At 36.4% G+C, this 26,308-nt stretch overlaps 1 protein-coding gene across 3 annotated transcripts in view; it reads left to right on the plus strand.

The window, feature by feature from the left end:
- Positions 1–26,308, plus strand: part of TDRD9 (tudor domain containing 9) — a 59,037-nt gene that overhangs the window by 29,651 nt on the left and 3,078 nt on the right. For 2 of the 3 annotated variants that reach the window (XM_042872593.1, XM_042872576.1), the window contains exons 8-34: positions 411–514; positions 1,820–1,866; positions 4,124–4,178; positions 4,325–4,409; positions 5,047–5,104; positions 5,647–5,751; positions 6,584–6,681; positions 7,061–7,192; positions 7,826–7,988; positions 8,069–8,132; positions 8,642–8,705; positions 10,387–10,431; positions 11,280–11,333; positions 11,754–11,870; positions 12,824–12,931; positions 13,942–14,042; positions 14,878–15,051; positions 15,591–15,702; positions 16,916–17,128; positions 17,696–17,785; positions 19,518–19,778; positions 20,207–20,350; positions 21,403–21,473; positions 21,881–21,990; positions 22,146–22,242; positions 22,887–23,025; positions 24,338–24,447. In XM_042872593.1, the coding sequence (XP_042728527.1) occupies positions 411–514; positions 1,820–1,866; positions 4,124–4,178; positions 4,325–4,409; positions 5,047–5,104; positions 5,647–5,751; positions 6,584–6,681; positions 7,061–7,192; positions 7,826–7,988; positions 8,069–8,132; positions 8,642–8,705; positions 10,387–10,431; positions 11,280–11,333; positions 11,754–11,870; positions 12,824–12,931; positions 13,942–14,042; positions 14,878–15,051; positions 15,591–15,702; positions 16,916–17,128; positions 17,696–17,785; positions 19,518–19,778; positions 20,207–20,350; positions 21,403–21,473; positions 21,881–21,990; positions 22,146–22,242; positions 22,887–23,025; positions 24,338–24,447 (2,921 nt within the window). Of the gene's footprint in view, positions 1–410; positions 515–1,819; positions 1,867–4,123; positions 4,179–4,324; positions 4,410–5,046; positions 5,105–5,646; positions 5,752–6,583; positions 6,682–7,060; positions 7,193–7,825; positions 7,989–8,068; positions 8,133–8,641; positions 8,706–10,386; positions 10,432–11,279; positions 11,334–11,753; positions 11,871–12,823; positions 12,932–13,941; positions 14,043–14,877; positions 15,052–15,590; positions 15,703–16,915; positions 17,129–17,695; positions 17,786–19,517; positions 19,779–20,206; positions 20,351–21,402; positions 21,474–21,880; positions 21,991–22,145; positions 22,243–22,886; positions 23,026–24,337; positions 24,448–26,308 lie in introns of those variants that run through there. The other variant, XM_042872585.1, reaches the window with a different exon arrangement.

Below are 26,308 nucleotides of genomic sequence, written 5' to 3' on the forward strand. Positions count from 1 at the left end.
AGCTTTGAATATGTGACAGAATGCTAGAAAATGTTGTGGATGAACTTAGTTGCAGTTATATTGTGTACAGTACAACTGTGGTTCCTTGGCAGAATACAAAATAAAATACAAGGTCTACTGAAAGTAAAGATAATTTAAATGAGAAGAGGTGCATGAATTATTAACAGTAAGATTGAGGTGCAAGTTATAGGACCGTGGCTAGAACTCATCGAAGGTAATTAGTTATCAGAAGTAATTTTATAGCATTAGAATAGCAGAACACTGGAAGGAAAATGTGTTTAGAACATAACTAATGTTCCTTGTGCATCTGCTGTTCTGCATGGGTTTTAGTTGAAGAGCATTTGGCAGATTGACTTGTGTGATCTAGCTTATTTTACTGTGTTAACCTTAATACTTCCTTCTCCGCACAGCTTCCTTCTCAAAGAATTGATAAGCCAATGATAGGAAAGGAAATATACGAGGTAGCAGTGTCTTTGATTCAGTCATTTGATGAGTTGGAGATGCAATGCAATGGGTAAGATACAGTCCAAATTCTGTTATCAGTGGTTCTTTGGGGAAATGAGACACTAATTAAGGAACAAGACCTAAAGCAACCTGCATGGTGTAATTTTTAGTGGTCCCTCGCTTTTCCACATACCACTGCTTTTATTCTATGAATCAGTGTGATTTCTTCTCTGTACTGAGATTCCTTGTACGTCTTACTGAATGGTCTGTGTTTCTGAAATAAAATTTGTGCCCTACAGCATGGCTGTCCAAACAAGCCATTTCATACAGAAACTACTTTCTTTGCTGCCAATCACAGCTGAGTTTTTTATATGAAGAATAATAAAAAAAATACATTAAGCCATGAAAAAACATAAGCAAGACTATAATTTCCACAGATTGTTTATCTAGTGCTTTATTTTACTTTCTTTTGAAAGAAGTGATTTTTTTTTTTTTTTTTTTTTTTACATACTGCATAGATTTTGTAAATTGATGGTTAGTTTCTGAAAAAATGCAGTAAAGTAGCTTGTATAAATTTAGTCTAACACAGATTGGTTATTTGCTAAGGATCTTTTTTGGTTCCGTGTATTGTAGTTGACTGTAAATATATACTGAAGAAATGATTTTGTTTTTGAAGCTTCACCTTTTTTTTGTTGGAGTGGGAGAAGGGAAGAGAGCAAGCTGGCTTTGTTTTCAGAGCTGTAGATACATTGGTGAACACTTTGTTGGTAGTATTTCTCAACTTTTTGTCTTGATTATTGCTTTTGATCTTTTCAGTGAAGCTGCTTTATTCTAAAATAGAACAGCCAAACGTAGCATTATTAATAGGCTAACTTCTACAAGCAAACATGAAAGTATTAGCTCTCAAGTACTGACAGGGCTATTGTGAACATCCATTGCCACCTTCCTCTGAAAATTCTACAGCTCATTATCTAGTTTGATTGTAGGGTCTGTCAAAATGCATGAGGCATTTTACATCAAGTATGCTGTTAAAATAAAAGTTCTGTATGTTAAGGCAGTTTTATCCTTGTGGCTTGCTGTAGAAACTTAAAGAAAGGCATCTCTTGATTAATACCATGGCCTGTAGTGTAATTCTTTTTCTAGTTTTTAAATAACCTAATTTTGATGAATTTAACTGGTAAATAAGAATGTTTCTAAGACAAAAGTAAACCTAATAATCTAGACAAAATTTTTATATTTTTATATATAGTTTTAAGCTCTGGTTCATGAGGGAGTTTGAATAATGCATGTTATAGAAGATGTACAATTTTGCTTGCTCTTTCAAGATATATATTGGGATAATAAAGCAGCTTGAAGAACTGCCTGTTCTTTTTAGGGGGAGTTTTACACCAGACCGTGGAAGTGTACTTGTGTTTTTACCAGGTGAGGATAGATATTCATAACTTTCTGTCTCCTTACTTGTCATCTAACAAGATTTTTCTTGTTATTTCTTTCAACTGTATCTTAAACACATTTAACTCAGGCTGCTTTGTTTGTTTGGATGTTTTTCTTTGAACTTAGTTTAATAAAATTAATTTCACAGTTAATCTAGAGAAATTGATTTGAAATAACTATTTAATATTTTGTGAAGTATAAGTTTGTAAGAACATTAAAAAAAAAAAAAAAAGAAAGAACACCAAAAACAACCACATGGAACAACATAGTAACTAATTATAATGTTACATGTGGGTTTAAATCCTGTTCATACAGTGAGCTGAAGTTATCTTATGCTACTTCTGAAATCTAGCTAAGGGCTTCAATAATGACAGCCAAAACGAAAGCATGTGGTAATCAGTACTTTTTTTGTTGTTGTTACTCAGCTGCAGCCTAGAATTTCTAGCATCACAAACTTAACTGCCTGTTGGTTTCAAATTTTCTTTTATTTAATCTAACAAAATTTCACATCTCTGAAAATTTCAGAAGCCCCTGGATGCATTCTATTGGAGAGTCACATTGAAGCTGGGGTAGCTCTGTTCTTTGGGTGCAGAGATGTTTGTCCCTACCAGAACTTCATATCTACCTGTAAATCTTTCTGAATCTCACTGCTGTGTTAAGCTCAGTAGTAGGCATGGAAGCTCTAGGGCTGGAAGCACAGCGCACCAACACAGCAGTACAGCACTGATATTGTAGCTCCAAGTGGAGATTTCTCCCTGCCAGCTAAATGGCATTGCAGCTTTCTTTCTCAGTTGCTTTTTCTGTAAAAGCCCTCTAGGTAGAAGGAACTGCTTCATTGTGTCAGTGTAGGACTTACTCCATTTTCTCATAAGGCAACAGTTTGTTGCTTCTGGCTTTCTGTTTTAGTGTTTATATGGTGTGCTTTCAGACTTTCTAAGGTAATTGTGAGTATGCTTTAGTCTGAACTTATTCCAGCAGTTTCAGTTCCCATATTTTTACAGCAGGTGGTACAAAGAGCCAGATTAAACAATGCAGTTGTTTTTTCTAACATAGGCATTTAAAAGTTCCCAGTAGGGCTACGTTGAATTTGCACAACCAATCATAATTCCGGTACTTTTTCATCTGAATGCTGGATGTAGCAACCTTGATCGTTTCTTGTTTATGTACTTTGATATATGTTATTTTGATCCTTCACAGAACAAAAAAAATTAAAAAATAATAATAAAAAAATTGTTGAAGAGCTTAGGCTGTGTTGGTTGAATCATCGCTGAGCAAGGCATTCCAGTGTGTAATGTGTCCCTGCAAGAATAGCTGATGGGCTAAATGAAAGCTACAGTAATTTATCATCCTCTCAAGAGCTTGAACAGGATAAGAATGGCTTTGCTTCTGTTCTTCATATTTACTTGCTGGTGACAGGAGTTGCGTGACTTCAAGTTTATGGTGTCCTATCAAAGGGATTATGCTGATACTGTCCTATCTGTTGTAATATCAACCTCTCTTTTTGTTTGTTTGTTTGTTTTTTGTTTTCCCGCTTCTTCATACCCCACTCCCATTATTGTAGTTGTTTGGGTTTTTTTTGCCAGGCTTTGTTACTAGAAACTTTCACATTCAAAGATCTGCCTCTCCTCTTGACATCCCTTTTTTCTGCTGGAGTCTTGCTTTTTCCAGAATTGGTCATCAAGTTCTACCTACTTTGTCTAGTAGGTAATTGCTAGATTTGATTGATTAATTGATTAATAACTACTGTTAATATTGTTTGTACAGTCTAGTTCTATTGATCATGGAAGAAGTCTCTGTAATCACTAATGAGCGTAAGTTGAACTCGAGTGGTGATTTCAGTATTCAGTTTTGGAATCAAGGGGTATGGCAGATAGGAAGCATTAGGCAGCAGGATGGTCAGGCAGTGCGGAGTGGGGCCGAGTAGGTGTGGTAGGAGGTGTCCAAACAGGTCCATGGCCTGATTTTTCTTGTCTGTACCTTTCCATGCCTTAGTTCCATTCATGAACAGATAATTTTAAAGTTATATAGTATAATGTTTGTGTGTGTATGCAAATAGAATTCATGCTTGTTACTGTCTCCAGCGCTAAAGGTATTTTGCTCAGTGCTTTGTTAATCTCTTAGACTACAGGTTCTTTGTGCTAGTCAAGAAGGGCACTGGAACACCCGAAGAAAAGATGGGAGTTAAGTGGGAATTGATATTAAAGTTGTTAGTGATGACTGAAAACTCTGATTATTCTTTTCTTAGGTTTCAGTGAAATAAGATACATGCACTCGCGTCTCACACGTATGTTTAACAAAAAGTAAGTTAAACCACATTTATTTATTAAACTTGAATGTAAATCTTTTAACTATGAGTGTCCTACATAGAACAGGTGATTTAGTGCAGAAATATAGTTGTTTCTTATATGCTTGTATCAGTAAATATTCACGAATACATTTTCTTTAGGTGGCAAGTGTACCCTCTCCACTCACGAGTCTCCTTAGAAGAACAAAATAATGTATTTTTGAATCCAGTTCCTGGCTACAGAAAAGTAAATATTCTTGAATCTTTTTTTTTTTTTTTTTTTTTTTTTGTTAAGCCTGTAAAACTTTTTTCTGTGAAGAATATTATCTCTTCCAAGTAAAACTGCTGCATGAAAGCAAAGGATGCTTTTCTGTTTATTTTCCCCTCAAAATGTAAACTCTTATTCTTACTAAGCTGTTGACTTTACTGGTATTTAGACCTGAAAGAGATGCGCAGATTGAGGCAGTTACCCTTAGTGTATCATGTGACACTGTTTTTATCCTTCAGGATAGTTTGTGCATGTTGATTCTTCCACTTGCATGACAGCACACTGCAGAGCAGAGTGGCCCTCCTGTATCTGTGCATTTTTGTGCCCCACTTTTTGGTTGGGGTCTTGGTTTGCTTTGTCACTGCTAATACTGTGATACTTTGTTATGACAGATGTGTAAAGAAATATTTGTGTACTTTATGTTATATACTGTACTACTTTACAGTGCATTTTTACTAATAGGACAAGAAAATGCAGGTTTTCTGGTGTTACACTGTTTGTATTTTGCATGTAGAGCAGAAATAATAATATTTCTTCTCCTTATATTAGATATTTCATGCAGATGTTAATGTAAGTAGTTCCTATCTTTATACAGTTCTTGTTCCTTTCTTGAAAGGTTATTCTGTCTACAAACATAGCTGAGAGCTCTGTAACAGTTCCTGATGTGAAGTATGGTAAGTCTTCTATATTTTCAAGCTGTGCATACATTGTATTTGTAACATTTTCTTCATTACTACTTGCCTAAATCTTTGCAGCATGTCACCCCTTTACAAAGCTTTCCTGATGGTGTTTAATTCTGGCAGTTGATGAATTCTTTCTTTCACAGCAGGAAAGTTTTACTTCTGGGTATACATACAGATAAAGCTATTGATGTGAGTTTTAATCCTGCACTAGAGGAAAAGCTTAAGTTTTTTATTTCCGTTACGAATATATTTTAAGATACTTGTGTCAGATTAACAAATTCTGTTTTAGATTATCTGTGTGCAGAATGATTATCTTTTAATGCATTTGCATTGTTTTTGTCTGTGTAAAAATCTCTTTGCAGTTGTTAGTATTCTCAGTAGCTTAAGTCTAGTTGTTAGAAAATCAACAAAGAAAATATTGTTTATGAAAAATAAAAATTTTCCCTTTCTGGTTATATAAAATCAAGCTGTGTATCACCGTAAACATAAATGACTACTTAATGTTAGTAAGATGATATTGTTTTTCATTGCAGTGATAGATTTCTGCTTAACTAGAACTGTGGTCTGCGATGAGGAAACTAATTATCAAAGTTTGAGACTTTGCTGGGCATCTAAAACAAACTGTTACCAAAGAAGAGGTAAGGTGGCAGTAGGGAATGGAAAGGAATTTGATGAAGAATTCCAGATGAAAAGTACTGATAATTTTTGTCGTGAATGATTTATGCAAAAATGTATTTCCTTATCAAGTCAGGTATTAAAAAGTGATTAAGCTACTAGGCCTGAATGTTGCATTTTGTTGAAGTATTTCTTTTGGAGGAAAGTTTTTTTTATTTTATTGGAAAATATTAAAATTAATGGGCCATAGAACTTTAAATGATTCCTTGTTATTTAGTAGTATTTTTTTTAACCATACCTTATTTTTTGAAAACAGGGAAAGCAGTGGTTAGTTGTTTATTGACTGCAGGAAGAGAATCGTGTCTATTCATCACTGTTAAATTATTGAAAGATCCACAGAAGTATCTTCACAGTGTTTGTTGTAGCATGAGGATAAACAGAAACTCAGATCACCTTTTCTTATTAGTACTCTTTGATATCAAAGTCTTTATTTCCAGTGGAAAGGAGTACTTAATTTAATAAGTGAAATCTTAGGTATAAAAATATCTTCATTGTTTTCATACTGTGAGAGCTTCACAGGTACAGCTTTGATTCCATTTGGTTCTGGGTCGGTGTTGGTTATGGCAGCTGACCAATATACAGCTAATAGCAGCAGCATCTTGTATAGCAGGAAGCTTTGCCTTGCTGAGTGTGTGACTTAAAAATATGGCTTTACTTTCCAGTGGAGTTATCTCACACCAAATAGAGTCCGCTTGAGTTTGCTGCTGTTTCTCAGCTGTTCTTGATGCTTGTAGATGTTTTTACAGTGTGGCTTGGGCAGTTCATAAACTGCTAAGTTTGTTTTCCTGTTTGAAGGTCGTGCTGGACGTGTTTCCAATGGATATTGTTACAGGCTTGTACATAAGGACTTCTGGACAGACTGTATCCCAGAGAAATCACTACCTGAGATGCTGGTAAGAACTTTTGGGGTTACTGATTTTTTTTTTTTTTTTTTACATGTGTCGTTGTAGCACAGACTTTACCTGAAGTGAATGCATTATTTGAATAGTTATTAATAGCTGTACAACTAAATGGAATTAAGTTGGTAAATAATTGAGAAAGACCATTCATTATTGTGTTACTCATAGGAGATGAATTGCAGCAGTAAAATAGATGTGACTTTGAAAATCAACGTTCTGTTCAAAGGAAAAGTATCCTTAGTTATGCAAAGTTATTTTTAGCTGTTACTGAATTATAAACTTGAACTGATTTTAAGGATCAGTATCTTCAATTAATTCATAAATTAAACACCTCCCTTGGGGAAAAGTAAGAATAACGTTGTCTTCCCTTCAGACTTGTCCACTGGGAACTACAGTATTAAAAATAAAAAAGCTTGATATGGGAGAACCAAAAGCTTTGTTGGCAACAGCTCTTTCTCCACCCAACATAAGTGACATTGAACGTACCATTCTTCATCTGAAAGAGGTAGGCATTTTTTCTAATGCTGCTGAAATCCAAGTAATGAAAATTATGACATTCCTTGTTAGTTAAGATGCTAGTAACCTTAATTGGAACCTGAAATTGAGAACAATGTTAGGCTGTTACTTGGTTGCCATACTCTTCAGCATAGTTTCTGCTGCTACTGCATTTCAAAGGGATTGTGATTTCAGCAGAGAGTAAAAGCAGAATCCTGAAGAAATTGTAATACTTGTGAACTAGCATTTGTGATGAGAAAGAATAAGAAAAATGTTAGAGAACTTGAGATCTGTAAGTGAAATTGTTTATTAAACAAGTAGCACCTTACAGTCTGAACATCTCCCTTTCTACCTGGAAATTAGCAATTTTGCTTTCCAATTATAAATCAGGTATGTGGTAGAACACCAGTTATATTAAAGTACTAAGGCTTTTCTTTTTGAATTATAGAAGAAATTATATTTGTATGCAGTAGCTTGGTTTTATATTCAGGTAGTAGATTTTTCAAATTGATTCAACTTAATTACAGTTATGGCTCAAATTGATATTGCTTTGCAACTGTTTATTTCTTGTATTGTTTTCTTACAAACCAATCTTAGACTTACTTGATCAGATCTTACATGCAGATAATTTAAATTTCTGTAGCTAGGGGCACTTACATCTTGTGTGCAAGCAGAAGAAAATCCGCATGATGGTGAGCTGACTTTCTTAGGAAACGTGTTAGTACATTTGCCAGTGGATCTGCATCTTGGAAAATTGATCGTCCTTGGTCATGTCTTTGGATGCTTAGAAGAATGCCTTATTATAGGTAAAAGAACAACATGAGAACTTCTATATTTCCATAAAAACAAGTAACAAGGTTTTCATTTTGATTTCTTTTTATTGTAGCTGCAGCACTCTCTTTGCAGAACTTCTTTGTAGAGCCTTTCAAGCAGCCTATTGATGGATACAGGTATTATAATCTTGATGTTTTATATCTTCCTGGCTATTGTTGGAAGCACAGAGCAAAGCTGATCACAAAATGCTATTTTTAATGTCTTGAGTTTAAATTACTTCCAAAATGCAGCTGACACACTGAAATATGTGAACTGTATGAGCTATATTAGCTATATGAACTAATCAGTATCACAAATTAAAGTCATCCTTTTCTGCGTGGAAGACCTGATTCTTCAGCTTTGCCTTCCTGATGTGAACATTGATGTGAACAGTGTCTATTAAAAATCAGTTAGCGTGCTCACACAGCTTACCATCAGAGAGGAAGTGTGGAAAAAAACAATTACCATAAATGTATTAAACTTGTTTATTAATGTATTGGAAGATGCTGATAGTGTAGCTGGAGTAATACTGCATATTGTATATAATATGTATACAGTTTTTATTACTGTATTTATTATAATAATTATAGTTCAGCTATATGAATGTTATTGAAAATCCTTTTTTTTTTTTTTTTTTTTTTGCCAGGAGCAAACTGTTCTTTTCTGGGAATAGTAAGAGTGACTGCATTGCAATTGTGAATGCATTTAAGGTAAGTGTTTCTTCTGTCTGATTTTTCCAGTGAAGTCATGGACCAAGGTGAAACCTTCTCACTTCTGTGTGATCAGTGCAGTATTTTTGTTTTGAAGTTGTTAAAAACTTCATGTTATACTTAGCTATTTTGTATAATTTTAAGGCTATCTTGCACTATGTCACACAACTGCTAGTACTGACTGAGTCAATTTTTAGTGCTGTAAAGGAAGTGTGCAGTTTTTCTCCAGGGTAAGGCAGCAGGAAATGGGTAAAAATGAATTGCACTGCTCATTTTCTGAGTGTTTTTTACTGTTCACCTGAGCAAGTGAAAAACAGTGTGAAGAGTGGAGAAGGAAAGAAAACACACCATTTCATTTCTGCTTGCCAGAAATAGAAGCAGATTTTGAGCAAGGCGTGGGCATGAGACTTAGGTTTTCTTGATGCCCTCTAATCATGAAGAAGCTGTTTTATTCGGGATGCAGATTCTTTCCAACTGATGAAGGTGTCTTTAAAGTTGACGTCTGATTGCATCCAGCAGAACAAATGGTAGTTAAGCAGTAAGAAGTTACTAGTATTAATCATATGAAACACAAAATGATTTATGTTCTTTTTCTTCAGAGCGATGTAACATTTTTGTAACCCAGCCAGTTTTTTAGACCCTCAGCAGTGCATTGTTAAAATTACGTTTTACAGCTGCACCACTTTGTGTCCTTGCATAAGCCAGAGACCCAGAGTTCATGCCAGTGCTCAATAAAATCAGTGTAAGAGTGTTCTTAAGAGTGAGAGGTGTTTTTTTATCTGCTTAGGAGGAACCATCTTAAGACTTAAAATCACAATCATATCTTAAGAATGAAATCATAAAAACACCTCAGGATGTCTGAAGTCCAGTCTTCTGTTGATGACATCAGTCAAGGTTTTTCAGGGCTTTGTTCAGCTTAGTACTTGAAGTCTTGGAGGAAGGAGACTGCAGAAAATGTATGGGTAACCTGATTTACTGCCAAAGCATCTTTTTTGTGAACAAATTTCTTAATACCCAATTGAGTGTTGCAGGTAATGCTTTAGTAGAACTAAGATTCCTGTCACTGGCTCACTTTTGAGTACAGTGTCAGCTTCTGAACTCTGTAGTGCTAAAGAGACTTTGAATTACTGGAAGACATGGAAATACTGATAGTCTCACAGAAGACCCTGTGATACTTAGGGTGCTGAAACATATGTGGGAAGGCCTTAGAGGTGAGTTAGTTCAGCCCTAAGTTGAGAACTTCTACTACACCTCATGGCAGAGTGTAGGATTAGAGGTTGGGAGCCAGGCCTCCTTTTGGAAGTGTGCAGCCGCAGGGCAAGATGTTGTGGACACAAGTTGCATCAAGAGTGGCTCTGCTGATACACTGCAGTGGAGAGGGCTGGAAGTTGTCTGTGAGATGTAGTCAAACAACAGAATAGTTTGTCTGCAGTGGTTATGGAATCTCTGTCCTTGGAAGTATTGAGAACTTCTTAAAACATCAAGAATGTCATCCAAGTTGGCCCTGCTGTGTATAATAGCGTTAGCTGAAGGACATCTCTGATTTCTAAATTAGTATTTGAAAATTATCCTAAGCATAGGATAGCATGTGGAAAATTTTCATAGTTTTCAGTATGGCATGGTTTTTTTTGTTATTATTATTGGCAGTTCGTACTTGAATACTAAACCACTTCTTTCTTAGGCATGGCAGATGTGCAGACAGAATGGGGACCTGAGACATCCCAAGGTTAGTTTAACTTTTTTATCACTTCTGTCCAATACTGAACCTGGTGACTTGAGTACTGGAGTGTTCTGCCAGGAATTTAGACTGCCATTTTTTCTTTACTATGATTGTCATTGTCGTAAGTAAATAGAAGCACAGGCTTTGAGGTGTCATAGTGAGTCTTTGGATCTAGTACTCGAAGAGAACCTCTTACGTAGTCCCTATGTTAGATGGATTGACAGTGGCCATAATGTTTGAAATTAAGCTGAGAGAGGAACTTGAGCTGTAGTTGAAAGACATTTCTCAAATCATGGGTGTATTTTGGGGCAAGCATCTGGAAGGATGGAAGATCTTGGTGTATCAGTCTCAAAAGTCCAGTAGTATGCACACATTAACTGTCTGTAGTCTTTTTTTTCTGTGTGTAAGACAAAATGCCGTTGATTTCTCACTTGCCAGACCATAGTGTGCTTTATGAATATCAGTGCGCAACGTGCACCGATTTACAGTGAGTATGTGAAGTTCTAGATCTTAAGAAGTTCTAGATTGTCTTCTGTTTTGAGGGAATCGTCCTCTTAGAGGAGATTCTGTACTAGCAGCACAGAGGAGTTGAACATCTGGGTCTATATGAGAAGTCTTAATGCTCCACAGCTGCACTGCTGATAATCCAGGTACAGTTGTAGTCAGATATATTGTCATACATTATCAAAACGCACAGTCAGAATTAAAGAGAGCTGTGAAATGAGGTAAAATTTTTTTTCATTGTCTGTAGCTATTATTTGTGTCTACACTAAAGAATGTGAGAGAGCATGCTAGTTATTAGGAACTTCTTTTCTATATTACTTTTCATTTGCACTTCTCACTTTCTTCTCCAGGATGAGCTTGAGTGGGGTCAATTAAATTATGTTCATATCAAGAAAGTCAGAGAGGTGAGCTAAAATAGTCATTTTTATGAATGTTTTTAAAGATGGTAATATCGTGGATAAGCCTACTTCATGTACAACTGTGTGTATACATCTAGTTATGTATCTTCTTTAAACTGTGAATATGTGAGATCATCTTCTCGCTCCCAGAGGAATAAACACTGTTGAAAGCAGCGTTAACTTGAACACTGACAGGCACTTGGCTAGGTGTCACATGAGAACTTAGAGGTGTGCAAAATAAAATCTACTACTACATGTATTTTAAAAGTACTAGTGAAGATGCTAAGCAGTATATTAGATGAAATGCATGTTAACGTCTCTTAAGAAGTAAGAGGGCTTACCTTCTTGCTTAGGCTTTTACTAAGCTTTTTTTCCATTTGGGTTGGATTTGATCTGTTGAATGTGTAACTAGAGCTGGAATTTCAGGTGGCAGAGTTAATTGAGCTTCTGAAAGAAAGAGTCAAACAGTTTAACATGCACGTTAATACTCAGCTATCTGCGATGGATCAGGAGTATGCATATAAACAGCATTTCATTTTGCAGGTAATTATTTAATAATTCTTTGGGTAGAGATATTGCTTCCAGAGTTTGTAATTGGGGTTTTTACATACCATTGACAAACTAGTACTTTGAGATACCCTGTGTTTCAAATTTCTTGTCAACTTTTAAGATTGCAGTTGGAACTTCTTTTTTTTTTTTTTTTGGATAATTTAAAAGCACAAATAATGTTATGATTGGAGTATTGGACCTTTGCCAATCCCTTTGTTTCTGACAGTTCATTAAATTAAAATGAAGTGATACTGAGATTAACTAAACTTGTATCTCAGTTAATCTTTGTGTAGGTCATAAATAATACTCTGAAGACAGATGGTTTGAGTTGAAATGATAAAAACTAACATGTATGAAAAAGGTGTTTTCACTTGTTTTGAATTCTCTGTTGAAATTGCCACTGGCTTGAGTAGTTACTGGAGGGAAAAGTAAGATATTGCTCAGCTACTGTAACTTGCTTCACGTTTCTAGTGACATTTCTTCTCTTATTTGGACTGATTAGTAGTGATTTTGTTTTCACAGACTTATTTCAATAGCAGTTGGTTTAACTGTGTAAATAGTGAACTTTTCAGAGCTGAATTGTTAAATACTGTGTGATGTAATGTGAAAATTGAACAGCTGTCATACAGTATTGTATACAGATTTCTTTAAAATTGACATTCTTTTTGAAAGAGAAGTTATCCATTGAAGTTTTGACTTAGTCTGCATGCAGAAATATTAAAATGCTGTTCCACAAGCTGAAGTCATGGAGGGTATGTTTTAAGTGGGTAAGATTTGCATGAGTTAAACTTCAGTTGGAACAACATTAATTTCTGATGAAAGACAGGAAAAAAAAATCATATTAAGATGTGCTAGTATCACTTCATGTTGCAACTGTATTTCATCTTGAGAAACTGAATATTATAATAAGCTGTAATTAAAAGAAGAAAATATTTTCTTGATTTCAGGTTGTAATGGCTGGTGCCTTCTATCCGAACTACTTCTCTTTTCAAAAATGTAATGAACAAGGTGCAGTGAGGGAGCTTGGTGGCAAAGATCCAAAAACCACTGTGTTGGTATGTTATGAAGTTGAATGATGTAATCAAGCATCAAATAATAGGAATATGTAGTGTTAGTGGTATTTTTCAAGGTTTTTTTCTGTCTTGGGACGAGATAGAATAAGTATGTAAGTATTTCTCACTTGGTATGTTGTCATCCTTTTTTCTGTTACAGCGCACATTGTGTGGGTAGGCAGTTTGAAAAGGATTCCGACTTCAGCCTCTACACATTTGATTGCTGGTCTTTCAGAACACTGATAAAAGGTTTTGAGAGAGCATTTTTGAGTTGAAAGACTTGTTACAACTGCAGTGTTACTGTTTTGCAATCTTGTACTTAGTAGTATGTGACAAACATGCCAATTATTTTAAGGTTACTTGGATGTTGCATTCTCTTTCTTCTTTTTACTCTGTAGACATTTTTATCTGATTGAATAAGTACAAGTTTGAAATTGTCTTCGCTTCTGCAGAATGGCTCAGATTAGCCAAGGAAAGTGTTTGGGTGTCTGATCAGTGCTTAGTGTGGAGGCTGTAGTGAGGCTGACCTGCCTGTAGTTCCCCAGGTCATTGTTAAGATTTTAAAATCTGGATGGAACGTTTCCTATTCTTTTGTCAGGGTCTTGTCCCAACCTCTGTGACCTTCCATGGTGATACAGAGCAGTTTTGTGATCAGGCAGCTGTGTTGCAGTACCATTGAGTGCAGTGCAGCCCCTGGGGTCTCATTAGGTTTTATGGATTGGTTTCTTTTTTCTTCATGAAATCTTCACGTCTATCCTTTCCCACTATTGAGAACTTTTCTTGAATCTTGGCTCCAGGAGGAAGGAGGTAGGACAGTAATTAGCAGCAGAAATTTTTTTCAGATTTTTTTAATTTAATGCAGTATGTTTTTTTTTCTTAATTTGGCTCTTAGATCATTGCTATTGCAGCTCAAGTGAAGGAGGAAGATAAGAGCTAACTAATTATTGAGATGAAGTTAATAGTGTATTAAAGTGGTTGAATGTGTCCAAACTTAACTTGACTTTTCTCAACAGCTGAAAAATATTCCTCCCTATGGCTATCTATACCATAATCAGTTGCAGTCACAGTTTAGACAGTGTGGACAAGTAAAATCTGTTACGTATGATGGATCAAGGTAAGCACAAAATATTTTAAGCATCATGCTTGTCTGTTGGTCTCAGTTGTGAGCCTGCTCATGATTTCTTTTTATGTGGTGTAATGACAAAATGAACATTTCTAATTTAATCTGTCAGAAATCAAATTGTTTTTGATTTATTGACTAGAATAAAAAGGGGAGCTTTGAAATTGAGTATGTATTGATTGGAATAACATTTGATAAGCTAGTGCCCTAGAGACCAATTTCTCCCGTGTTTCTTTTGTTTTGTAACAGAGAATCTTAACTGCAGCTGATCTGTCTGTATTTGTTTCTCATTCATATAGTGAACTCAGTTCATTGGTACCATCAGATGGCTTCCTACATCATGCATGTGACTTGGCAACATTAGCTGGTCTGCAGGCTGACTGTGGACTTGAACTGCCCAAACATCATTCCATGTAGACCTTTTTTATGCCTTTTCCCTTAAAAAAAAAAAACAAAAAACAAACAAAAAAAACCCAACAGCAACAAACAAAAAAAACCCACACGTATCTTCACATTCTTTCTATTTGTATTAAATGTAGTGAATATGGTACGTTCTTGTGAGACTGCTAGAAAATGTTTCTTTTACAAGAACAATTGTAAGAAAAGTTTTCAGGCACATAATCGAGACCTGTGAGGGAAATACGTTTTGTAGTTCTCTGACTCCCCATGATAAAAATGATTGATGATGATGATGAAAAAAATGATAGCTTTTCTGTTTTTATAATTGTTTTGGTTTAGTTTTGATTTTCCCGTCATGTATTTATTATAAAATTCTCTTGTGTGTTTTGGTTGGTTGGATTTGTTTTGGATTTTTATTTTTTTTTTAAAGGGCTTTGATAGAGTTTTCCCATAATCCTGTGGAGGGTTTAAAGGTTCTACCTGCAGTGTACATGTCAATCAAAATGTCACAGCTGAAAATTCCTCTTCAACTGGATGTTCATTATCCAGATGATATCAAAAAGGAGTTGCAACATGTGACAGTTAAAAGCATGGACTCTTTAAGGTAACCATGTTCTGTAGGGAATCGGGGAGGGAGGATATGCTGAATTTACAATTGTGCTGTAATATATTCAAATTGTTTTTAAAAATAAATGTATAAGTCATACCACAGAGGAAAAAAATCCAACAACCTCCACTGTTTAACCTTCATTCTTTGGATTTCTAGTAAGCTGATGACACAGTTGATTATTGGTATGTAGCTTCCTGGATCTTTCTGTTTGGTCATAATTGCATCTTAGTTTCTCCTGTGGAATGTCGGCTCTGTGTAGTAATTTTATGGTCTAATCAAGTAAATGCATCTTCAGGTAAAGGTGAAATACATAAGTGAGTCTCAGGGCTTACCTTTACTTTACAAAGTGTGATTGTCATGACTTTTGTCACTGGACTTGTTTTTTAATTCCACTAATTCCACTCCCCCCATTTTCTACGTGCATAACTGTGCGCCTCATCATTGTAAGAAGCAGTGAAAGCAAGCAAACAAAAAAACCCTTAAATTTTCACTTCCGAGTGAAGTATTTAATGTTTTAATTCTATGAACTTCAGAGTGAATGTGGACTATCTGAAGCAAACAGTGGAGCCCATAGAAGTCTCATTTGGTACTTCACAGCTGTTAAAGATGATTCCAAGTCATCTTCTGTCCATCAGCGTAACAGAGGTAGGAGTGTTCTGTATCTGAAGAAGGTCGTAACAGTAATCAGACATTAGGGATGTATTGAACAAGCTGTAGTGAAAAGAATGGATGCTAATACCAGTTGATAGCTGAAAGATAGATTAAATGTAGAGAAGATGAATGGTAGAGGTGTAATATTTGTGTACTCTACAAAAATGAGTATCAGTAGATATTTGTGCATTTATTAGGTCTGGTTATTATTACCTGATAGTTTTGTTCAGAAGTTGCAGATGTGAGAAATGACTTATAATGGGACTGTGTGATCATTTCAAGAAGGCACTGCATGCATGAAACACGTTAAAGGAAGATGATATGTATATTCCAATATTCATGAAATCTGAAGCTGAAAATGTTTAGATCTTGTGTTAACTATTGTCTCTTGAGCAGTCTGAGCAATATAAAGCAATATATATGTTGCTGAAATAAAAAATCCTAACAATTGATGGAAACTAGAGGCTGAAGTATTAAACTGACTCTTGGTAGAACTGAAATGTTGTGCAAAGGCAGAAAGGAATAATTTCTGTAGTTTATTCAGCTAAGACTCTTAGTTCAAAAATGCTCATGGATTTGATGATCAAACATGTTCCAATCTCCAGCGTCCCTTTTTTATGCTATGTCAGCAATGTGGTCATTTATTTTGATCCACAGTAAACATTCTTCTTCAAACACATGCAATATAAAATCAGAAGTAGTAGATGAGTACAGAAAGCAATTGGAAAGAGGGTTGTTCAGCTTGATTGAAATAGTGGTGTTATTGGTTTCCTGAAGAATGGTTAATTGTAATGTCCCAATGCTGATTTGCTTACATATGTAGCTAACTCTGGTGTTCTTTCACTAACAGGAACATTGTGCTGTAGCTGTATGCATCTGTTTAATCAGTCATATACTTAAAATCTTTAATGTGTTGATTTTATTTGTAAGTGTTCTGCTTTTCTGTATTTTAGAAATACTTTTATCAGCCTACTTAGGTGAAGAGTGTATTGTAATTACGCAGCAGAGAGACATTTAAAAACATGATGTTATGAAGAATAACCTCTTATGAGTGATGAATGCTTCATCACAGCATTGCAGTGTGAGAAAACTTCTGTGTGTGTCAGGAGTAGGAGTGCCCTCACATACTTTGCTCAAAGCTGTTTTGTACTTGATGTGAATGAGTGTGATGATGTGATCTGATATTGTCTAATTTTCCTACTCTCAGATAGTAGAAGTTGGACACTTCTGGGGGTACAGGATAGATGAAAAAAACAGGTCTGTACTCCAGACTCTGACTGCTGAGTTGAACTACCAGAACTTGACAGATCTGTCAGTGTCTCCACATCCGGAGTTGGTTTGTCTAGCACCATTCACTCGTCTTGAAAACACAGGGTACTACAGAGCTCGTATTCTGTATGTTTCTGGAGATTTTGCAGAGGTACAGTAGTGCATTATATTCTATCAAATTGCTAAAACCACGTTAACTGGGTTTAACTGTAACTATCTTGGAGGTTTTTTTAGTAAGAATTTTGACTGAGGATTATTTTCATGACAGTTATATTCCACTAAAGAGAACAAATTTAGAAAACTAGAACTAAAATGAAATGAGCATATTGTATGGCCAGAATAGGGTGAACTAGCAAATTGGTGTATTTTTTTGTTTGTTTGTAGGGGCTGAAAGGTACCTCTGGAGATCACCCAGTCCAACCCTTTGTTAAGGCAGTTCCCGACATTAGGTTGGGCAGGAAAGCATCCAGATGGATTTTTAGTATCTCCAAAAGAGACTCCAATACCTCTTGGGTGTATGCCAAGAAATCTAATAATACATGTTATAAATATTGGACCTGTTATTTTCAGGTTGTCTTGATTAGCGTATTTTCCAGACTCTGAAAATGATTCACTTGATAAGATGAAGCTCAAGTTGTCACTTTACTTTACACAGAAGTATGATTTCTAATGCTGTTGAGACTCCACTGATGCTCCTGGTTCTTTTTTTCCCCGTCAGGTTTTTTTTGTAGATTATGGTGATAGATCGAAAGTGCCTTTAAAAAAACTGAAAGAGATTCCAAGCAGTCTTCGAGAGCTTCCTTTCCAGGTAGGGATTTTTTCATGTCTCATTTCGGAAACAGAATTGTACATGAAGTCATAATGCTTTTCATAATAATAACAAATTAATGCATGTGTTAGTGATGTCCTACATCTTACAAATCATCTTTCCTAATACTACAACTGGTTTGACAAATGTTTTCCCAAGTATGTATACACAGAGCAAGCAATTCTTGTAAGTGAATTGCATTGTATATGATTGCAGAGAAATGTTATCCACTCTTTGTCTTTAGGAGCAGTGGGGGGGAAGGGGGAGCATGTGAAACATAAAAAGCAAAATGAAAACACATGGACTTGGTGCCTGCCTTAGGCATTAAAAAAAAACGACATAGAAACAACAACAACAGCAATAAATAAAAAAAAATCTCAACAGCATTGTGTTATTTTTGTAACAGTGTTTGAATTAAGTTTCCTTCTTTGTTGGCAATGTATTGGGTTTTTCTCTCACACCTGTAATCACAAGAGCAGTAGAAGATGAGAGGGAATTGCTCAGACAGCTGACTTCTGCTCCTTCTTGCTTCATCATGATAAGTTTATTTGTCCTTCAGTTCTGTGAAAAGAAAGACAATGTTGTTCTGGTTCCTCTGTAGCTTGTTTGAAGCTCAGGACTAATGGGTTGAGCAGTAGATTATAGCAGCGCTTTGGTTTAAGAATCTCTGAGCAAATGACAGCTTCATTTATAGAGCCCAGAGAACAGCCCAGAGAGGAGAAACAGTTAGTTATTAGTTTAATTACTTACCCTCTGCAGAATCTTTGTTATCCCCATCACAAATAAGATATCTTCTTATTGTGTGATGGAAGTCTGCACTGTCTTCTGTATTGTTACTGTAAAGGGTATTTTTGTTTCTCTTCCTGTGCTATTCTGTTAGTCACAGGACAAATATGTATGAGAGAGCTTTGCTGATTTAAACTAGAGAGAAGTGTCTGTTTTTACTTTGTGTTCTTTTAACTACTGTCTTCACTTGCATTTTTTCAGGCGGAATTGTTTTGAGAATTGAATGGGGACCTGTAAAGCAAGTCTGAAGGACTTTATTCAGTACCTAGCTTTACATAAAAATAATTATTTAAAACTATATTTACATAGACATTAACTACTTTAACTAAAATTCATTTTTCCAGTCCTCATTCAGGTGTTTTAAATTCATTGAAACAAGCGTGTCATACATTGTTGTTGTCTGGAGTGTTTGAATAAACCATCAGAACTGTAGTTTTATTTATTTCTGTTCTTAGCATGCTAAGTAATTTCAATACCTCTTTTTCAAAATGGCTAGGAAACAAGGGCTTCTGTTTTAAATTCATTCAAGACTATCATTACAGGTAGCTATTCTGGAAAAGGGTTAAATGAGAACTGACTTTTCTGCTGTTATGTATGATCTTAGTTAAAAAGAGCTGCAGATAATAAAATTTTTCCAGAGAAGACATTTCTAGACTAGTAAGATTTTGATATGAATGGTAAATTAATACCGATTTGTCTTTTATTTATGCTCAGTTGGCAACTTCTTACAGCATTGAGTTGTGATAGAAGATTTAATGTGTAGCTCTGTTAGCAATGACAGAATAGGAATTGGGACAATAATTTTGCAGCAGTCTTATGAATTAACATAAGCCTTTGGAATAATTATGAGGTCGTTTTGTAACGCAGTCAAACTGTTGAGAAAATGAAGGATTATCGTGCTCATCCTTTACTTGGGCAAACGTTGCTCTTGATGTTTTTGCTTTAGGCTTTGGAATTCAAGATATGCAAGATGCGGCCATCTGCAGAATCCCTTGTATGTGGGGAACGGTGGAGTTACAGTGCTAGCAGGAGGTTTGCCTCGCTAGTAAATGGTTATACTCTTCTAGTGGAGGTGTATTCACTTGTGCACAGTGCTCTGCACGTTGATGCTTTCCACTACACAAGACACAGGGACCTTGTGAATATTCGAGATGTGCTTATTGAAGAGCGTTATGCTGAACTAGCAGAAGAGTCGTATGAATCACAAGTATGTATTCATTAAGCTTCTTTGACTCTGCTTAGACTGTTCTATTCAGCTCAAACTATCTGCAGTTGTTAGAAGTTGAGCTGAAGCCTTGGGACTGTGCCAGATAATGCAAAGTTAATGCTTAGTGCAATGATGTATAGTTTTTTACTTCTGTGCGTAATTCATACTGTACTGTTAGCCAAAGGCATTGGTGCTTTGAGACACCCTTTGAAAGAGATACTTACCCAAAGATAATGGAATCATTTGAGCTGCTTCACTACTCATTGAAACTCAGTCTGAACTGCATTGTTGTGTTCTGTGTAAACAGAAAGGTGAAAACATCATTGATGGTTTGATTTTTTTTTTTTTGTCCTTTTAGTGGATGATTCTGTGTAAAATTTAGAGAAACATAATATTTCATGTTGTAATTCTATTCCATTTTTATGTAGCAAAGCCATGATTTGCTGAAAGGATTTTTTTTTAACGGAATAGTGGAAGAAGAGAAAACATCTTCAAGAGAGGAGGAAAAGGATCTCATTGAAAGGTTATTAAAGTGGTTTTCTGACAACAAATCTGATGTACCAACCCATAAGGTAATGCAAGTAGTGGTGGTTTCAGTATGGCATTACATGCCCTTATTCTCATATTATTCAAACTATAGACTGAAATTACCTTAAATAACCATACCGTGTTGGTGCTGTTCGTGGTACGTTCTGTGAGTAGAGAGCTGTAATGGCAGCACTGCTGTGAACTAATCTGCTGCAGCTTTTAATGAAGTTTTGAATTATAGCTTAAGAGCTAACTGAACCAGCTGTACCATCATGTTCCAAGGTGGTATATCCAGCCTCTGCAAAATGAGGGTAAAATTGAGAAGCTGAACACTGCACACAGTCATCTTCGTAATACATGTGGCAGCAAAAAGCAAAATTGTGGCTCAGTTTTTCAGGAAATTACTGGGGAGAAAAAAAAAAACGAAAGCAAAAAAAGTGTTTGGTTCTTCCTTAGCTAGGTGATAGAAAAGTAGTTCAGAGAACACCACAGGGCATGATAATAGTGAAACAGTGAGTGTTCCTTCAGCTGCCAACTGCAAACTCAGAATTCTCTCCTGCTTAAGTAGTTTGAGACTTCTACTCACTGCTGCGCTGGAATAGGTAACAAAAGATTTGTGTCCCTTTCCATATTCTGATTCCAAGTTATGCCTGGTTTACATTATAATTCTCCCCATTTGTCACCTGACAAAATTTAGGCTTTTGGGCTCCTCATCATGCTCATGTTAACCAGAGAAGCAATCCTGCTGAATTGCTTTCTTTTCTGAAGCGTAGTGTTTTCTAATTTAAAGACCTCTTGTAAACAGCAATGGCTTGGTTTTGCTAGATGCTCTACTAATGGTTAAACTCTATGCTTTTTAAGCCTGTGGAAGTCATGGATTCCCAGCAGCCATGGAAAATAACATTATGTTCGTTAAGATGTCTCAGTGTGATAAGTTTGCATGAGATGGATGGTGATGAAAGTGTTGCCTGTTTATCAATTCAGTGTTGCTCAGTGCGTGCACAAGATCTTTAAACCTTTTGCTTTTTTACTTATAAGTATTTTTAGGAGAGAAGCATATGCTGGCTAACTAGTGACATTCCTTGTCTTTCCAAAGGTGACAGTTAGTGGCCCGTTCAGTCCTTATGAGGTGAAATGCCACGGTATGACTCGGGTATCCCAGTTCAGGTATGATAACACTTTTATTGTGAAGCATGGACTTCTTAACTGTTACTTTTCATAAACTGATAAAACTTAACCTAGTTAATCTTAGAGAATTTCACAAGGCTTTTGACCATTGACAATAGAGGAATGGTAATGGGTGAATTGCATTTAAATGCATGCTATTGCTGTGTAAAAAAAAAAAAAAATATATATATATATATATATATTTAGGAAGAATAGTTCTATTTAAGGATGCTTTAATGTCTTACAGAGAAATTATTATTTAATTCATATACGTCTGCTAATTGAGATTTTACTCTCTGCTCAGGTTGTGCTCTGAAATGAAAAGGATTCTATTTTTCTTGTTTGTATGCTTTTTCTGATGTTTTCTGTTGTTGTTTCTATGTTGAAAATACTTATTTCCTCTCCAGAAATACTGTCGTGCAAAAGGGAAGCATAAACTCCATTGTTGTCCAAGATGCTCCAGAACATTCCTCTGAGCAATTTCTGGTTGCTGCGTTTTTATCGTTAAATGAAAATGGTAATGCTTAGTACAAATGTTTTGGCAGCTTTTTCAGGACTTGTTTTTATGTGAATAGCTGTGAGTAAACATGTTGCTGCGGTTGTGTATTACATCATCTTGAGGTTAGCAACTTCTTTATGTACTCTTCACGTTTTTTTTGTGTGTGCTTATAGGATCTACCATGTTTTTAGAGGAAACATCTTTGATGCCTCCAATTCCTGGCCTACTTGCTCTTCTTAGTATGCTGTTTGCTCCTGCCATAGAACTTAGGTATTCACGTGTTTTTGCAGTCTCTTTATTTACTTTAAGACCCTCACAAATTTGTGTCAGTCTTCTTTGCTTTCTTTCCAGCAGTTAGTATGCTATTATACAGCTCTTGTATCATCTTTTATTAGCTTTAGTGAAGTATTTGCTAAGATAATTTATTTTGTTCAATTACATACTGGCACTGCAGGCTTTTTCTTATATTGAAGTAATACAGTTGACAATCATGTTGTAAGTCTAGGAAGGTGAACTGTAGAACTGGGTAGGTTTTTAACTCTGTGTGAGGAGAGAAACATGCATGAGTTTTGTAAAATCTGAATTCTGGCAGCTGGATTACTTTCAAGTTCTCATATCTGTAAGCTATCACTTCAACACAGGGATATTGGGTTCCCTTGATTTAAGTTCCTTTTTGCACACGTATGATTTTTTTTCTCCCAAATTTTAATTGTTTACATAACTTGAAATCCAGCTTTGTTTCATTGCCATATTTAAAAAAACAAAACATTTTGACAAAGTATGAACATGGAACAATTGCTTTTACTTCTTAAGACTGCTGTATATTGCTTGGCATGGCTTAGTCAAATTCATTTATATTCATATGAGTTTAGTTTCCTAATCTGTAGGTGACACTGTTTTCTTTGTTTGTGCAGGGTTGATAAAGCTTGCAAGTATTTTACTGGTGCTCTGTGCGGTTTGGGTTGGAGTCAGACTTGTAGGGCTCCACTGCTTCCAGAAAATGACATGGAACTGACATTTGATGTGCATTTTGATGTAGATGATGTATTGGAGGTAAAAATTCGTACCTTACTATTGTAAATTATTACATAACTAGAATTTAGTGCATCCCAACTTGTTAAATGTTGTACTAGCTGGCGTCCTAGCAGCCTTTGCAGCAACTGAAACTTTATTATTACTATCATTTTTTATTTTCAATGTGCACTACCTGTTTAGAACCTTGGACTTCTATCAGGCAGAGTTACTGCCGGTACGTTTTGATGAGTAAAATCAAATATTTTAGTATAATACTCTATAAACTTCTCAAAAGCACTGATTTTTTCACTAATAAGTTATCAGTATTTGATTATGATTTTTTTGTTTTGTTTTTTTTGTGTGGGTGTTTTTTTTTTTTGTTTTTTAGAATTACTGTTTGGTTGTTATTTTACAGATCAGTGTAATATTTTCGCTTTGCAGTCTTCAGTTTAATTTTACAGTTCTTAGAGATCAACTGTATCAAGCTCCTTCTACCAGAAACAAATTCTAGAGGTTTCTTAAGGAGGTAGTAGGTCATGTTGGTGTGCAGATACAGTAAACTTTTCTATTTCGAAAGCATTTATCTGTGTAATATCTGTTTGTATTACACCTTAGCTATAATGGTACCACCAGGCCCTTGTGTGTGTAAAAACTATGGACAGATAGAGAAAATCCTTGAAATGTTTTAGAAGGAATTCTGTGTTGGTACCCTTTATCTTCTGAAGTGTATCTGATTAATCTTGAAGAGTGTCATTTCAATGTGTCTGGAGCATTAACCTCTTGTACCAGCAGTGGTGCATCTGGAGGAAGAATCACAGAATGGCCAGGGTTGGAAGGGACCTCAAGGATCATGAATCTCCAACCCCCTGCCACATGCAGGGCCACCAACCTCCCCATTTAACACCAGCCCAGGCTGCCCAGCACCCCATCCAACCTGGCCTTGAACACTGCTATGGACAGGGCATCCACAACCTCTCTGGGCAGCCTGTTCAGTACCTCACCACTCTCTGTAAAGAATTTCCCCCTGACATCCAACCTAAATCTCCCCTCCCTCAACTTAAAACCATTTCCTTTTCATGATATGTTTCAAAGCTTCAGGTGTTTTGCATATATTAATATTTCAATTGCAGTTCAATTTTATGAGTGCCACAACCACCTTTCATACATGTGGATGTGGAGCAACACAGAACTAGGACTGGTTTAGATGCTTGGTTGGCAACTCTGACACCCATGGGGGGTTGGAACTAGATGATCTTTGAGGTTCCTTTTAAACCCAAGCCGGTCTGCAGTTCTAGAGTTGTATTTTTTTAATATATTTTATTTCTATATTCTGTCACTGTTATTTTTACAGATAAACATCCTAAGGGCAGCCATTAATAAGCTGCTCTGTGAATGTGCAGTGTGCTCAGGAAAAGAGAACATGCCACAGCTGCAGGAAAGTGTTCGTCAGTTACTTCTACGGTAATCATTTGGTAGAAATGAGAACATGCGTTCTGCTGTCTCGAGGGGGGGAAAAAAAAAGTAAATGATTGCTTGAAGCATAACTTGAAAGCATAGCTCAGATTAGGCTTTGGGGAAATGATAATATAGGATGTTTTCATTCAGTAATATTAAATTTGCTTGTTTTAAAAAGCAGTGTGCTCAGCAACTTTAGACTGCTTGTGGATGCACTGGTTCTTCAAGGAAGCTTAAAACCTGTTCTACAGAATACCAGTTCTGTGGCATCTTTACTTTTCTGTATTCAGACCTGTGGCATGAAAGCACAGAAAGACTTAGAATTTTCTGCCTCTAAATTAATTTTGAGTTTTCTGTTGCTTTTCCTCTCTACACAGGTATCAATAGGAGAGGTGCTGACCACCTTAATTGCTGGAAGTCCTAAGTTACTGAACTTAAGACCACCTGTCTTTCTCAGCAGATCTCCCAGCTTCTATAACTGGGACATTGGCTCTGAAAGAGTGTCATGAGTCAGTGCAGCCAGTCTTGAGAATTCTTTCAGCATGTGGCATGTGTTCAGGCTAGCCTGCCCAATTAGGTGTCCCTGTAGCAGTTCCTTCTGTATGTTACAGAATGGCCTGGGTTGGAGAGGACCTCAAGGATCATGAATCTCCAACCCCTCTGCCACATGCAGGGCTGCCAACTTTCCCATTTAATACCAGACCAGGCTGCCCAGGGCCCCATCCAACCTGGCCTTGATCACCTCTAGGGACGGGGCATCCACAACCTCTCTGGGCAGCTTGTTCCAGCACCTCACCACTCTCTCTGTAAAGAATTTCCCCCTGACATCCAACCTAAATCTGCCCTCCCTCAACTTAAAACCATTTCCTCTTGTCCTGCAGTTGTCAACCCTTTCAAAGAGTTGATTCTCCTCCCCTCTGTAGGCTCCCTTTAGGTACTGAAAGGCTGCCATGAGATCACCCCACAGCCTTCTTTTCTCCAGGCAGAACAAGCCCAGCTCCCTCAGCCTGTCCTCATAGGGGAGGTGCTCCAGTCCCCTGATCATCTTTGTGGCTCTCCTCTGGACCCTCTCCAACAGCTCCCTGTCTTTCTTGTTCTGGGGGCTCCAGACCTGGACACAGTACTCCAGATGGGGCCTCACAAGAGCAGAGTAGAGAGAGACAATCACCTCCCTGTCCCTGCTGGCCACCCCTCTTCTGATGGACCCCAGGATACAGTTTGCTTTCCAAGCTGCAGGAGCACACTGCTGGTTCATGTTAAGTTTTTCATCCATGTGTTATTATGCTGTCTAGTGGTAAATGGGACATTTTTCTACAATAAGCTTTTCTAAAGTGACAGCCAAAATGAGGCAATTTCTCATGCTGTTGTGGATCAGAAGCTTTTAAGCTTAACTGCTAATATTTTAGGTTATGAAAATGATTATCAGAAAAGCTGTTCATGTTGAGTTTTCAGGTGTTTCTTGGTTTTGAATACAAGTGTTCAGTTTTTCTTCCATCTGTGACAAGAACGCAATGTACTTTAATTTTCCAGTACTTGAAAGGAAGTTAAATATCTGTCATTGTATAATAAATGTGCAAATGTGGGGGCAGTCAGCCTTAACTTTTGAGGCAGTGGAAATGAAATGCAATTAAAAAGCCATAGAAAATTCCCAGATGATGTGGGGATACCTAACAAATGTCAGCTGACCAGCAGGTGTTGGATCAGGCAAGGTGTCAAGGTAATTATTTTGGATGCTATGCCATGCATGCTGCTGTCTTGAAGATGTGCAGCAAGAGCAACTGGCACAGAGACATGGCAGCTTCAAGCCAGCTGTTGGTGTTTGGTTTGTACATCCATAAAGGGGTGGTACAGCATCATAAAGGCTGTA

Source organism: Lagopus leucura, unplaced genomic scaffold (assembly GCF_019238085.1).
Source record: "Lagopus leucura isolate 7727_CA_CO unplaced genomic scaffold, USGS_WTPT01 Super-Scaffold_1, whole genome shotgun sequence".
NCBI lineage: Eukaryota > Metazoa > Chordata > Aves > Galliformes > Phasianidae > Lagopus > Lagopus leucura.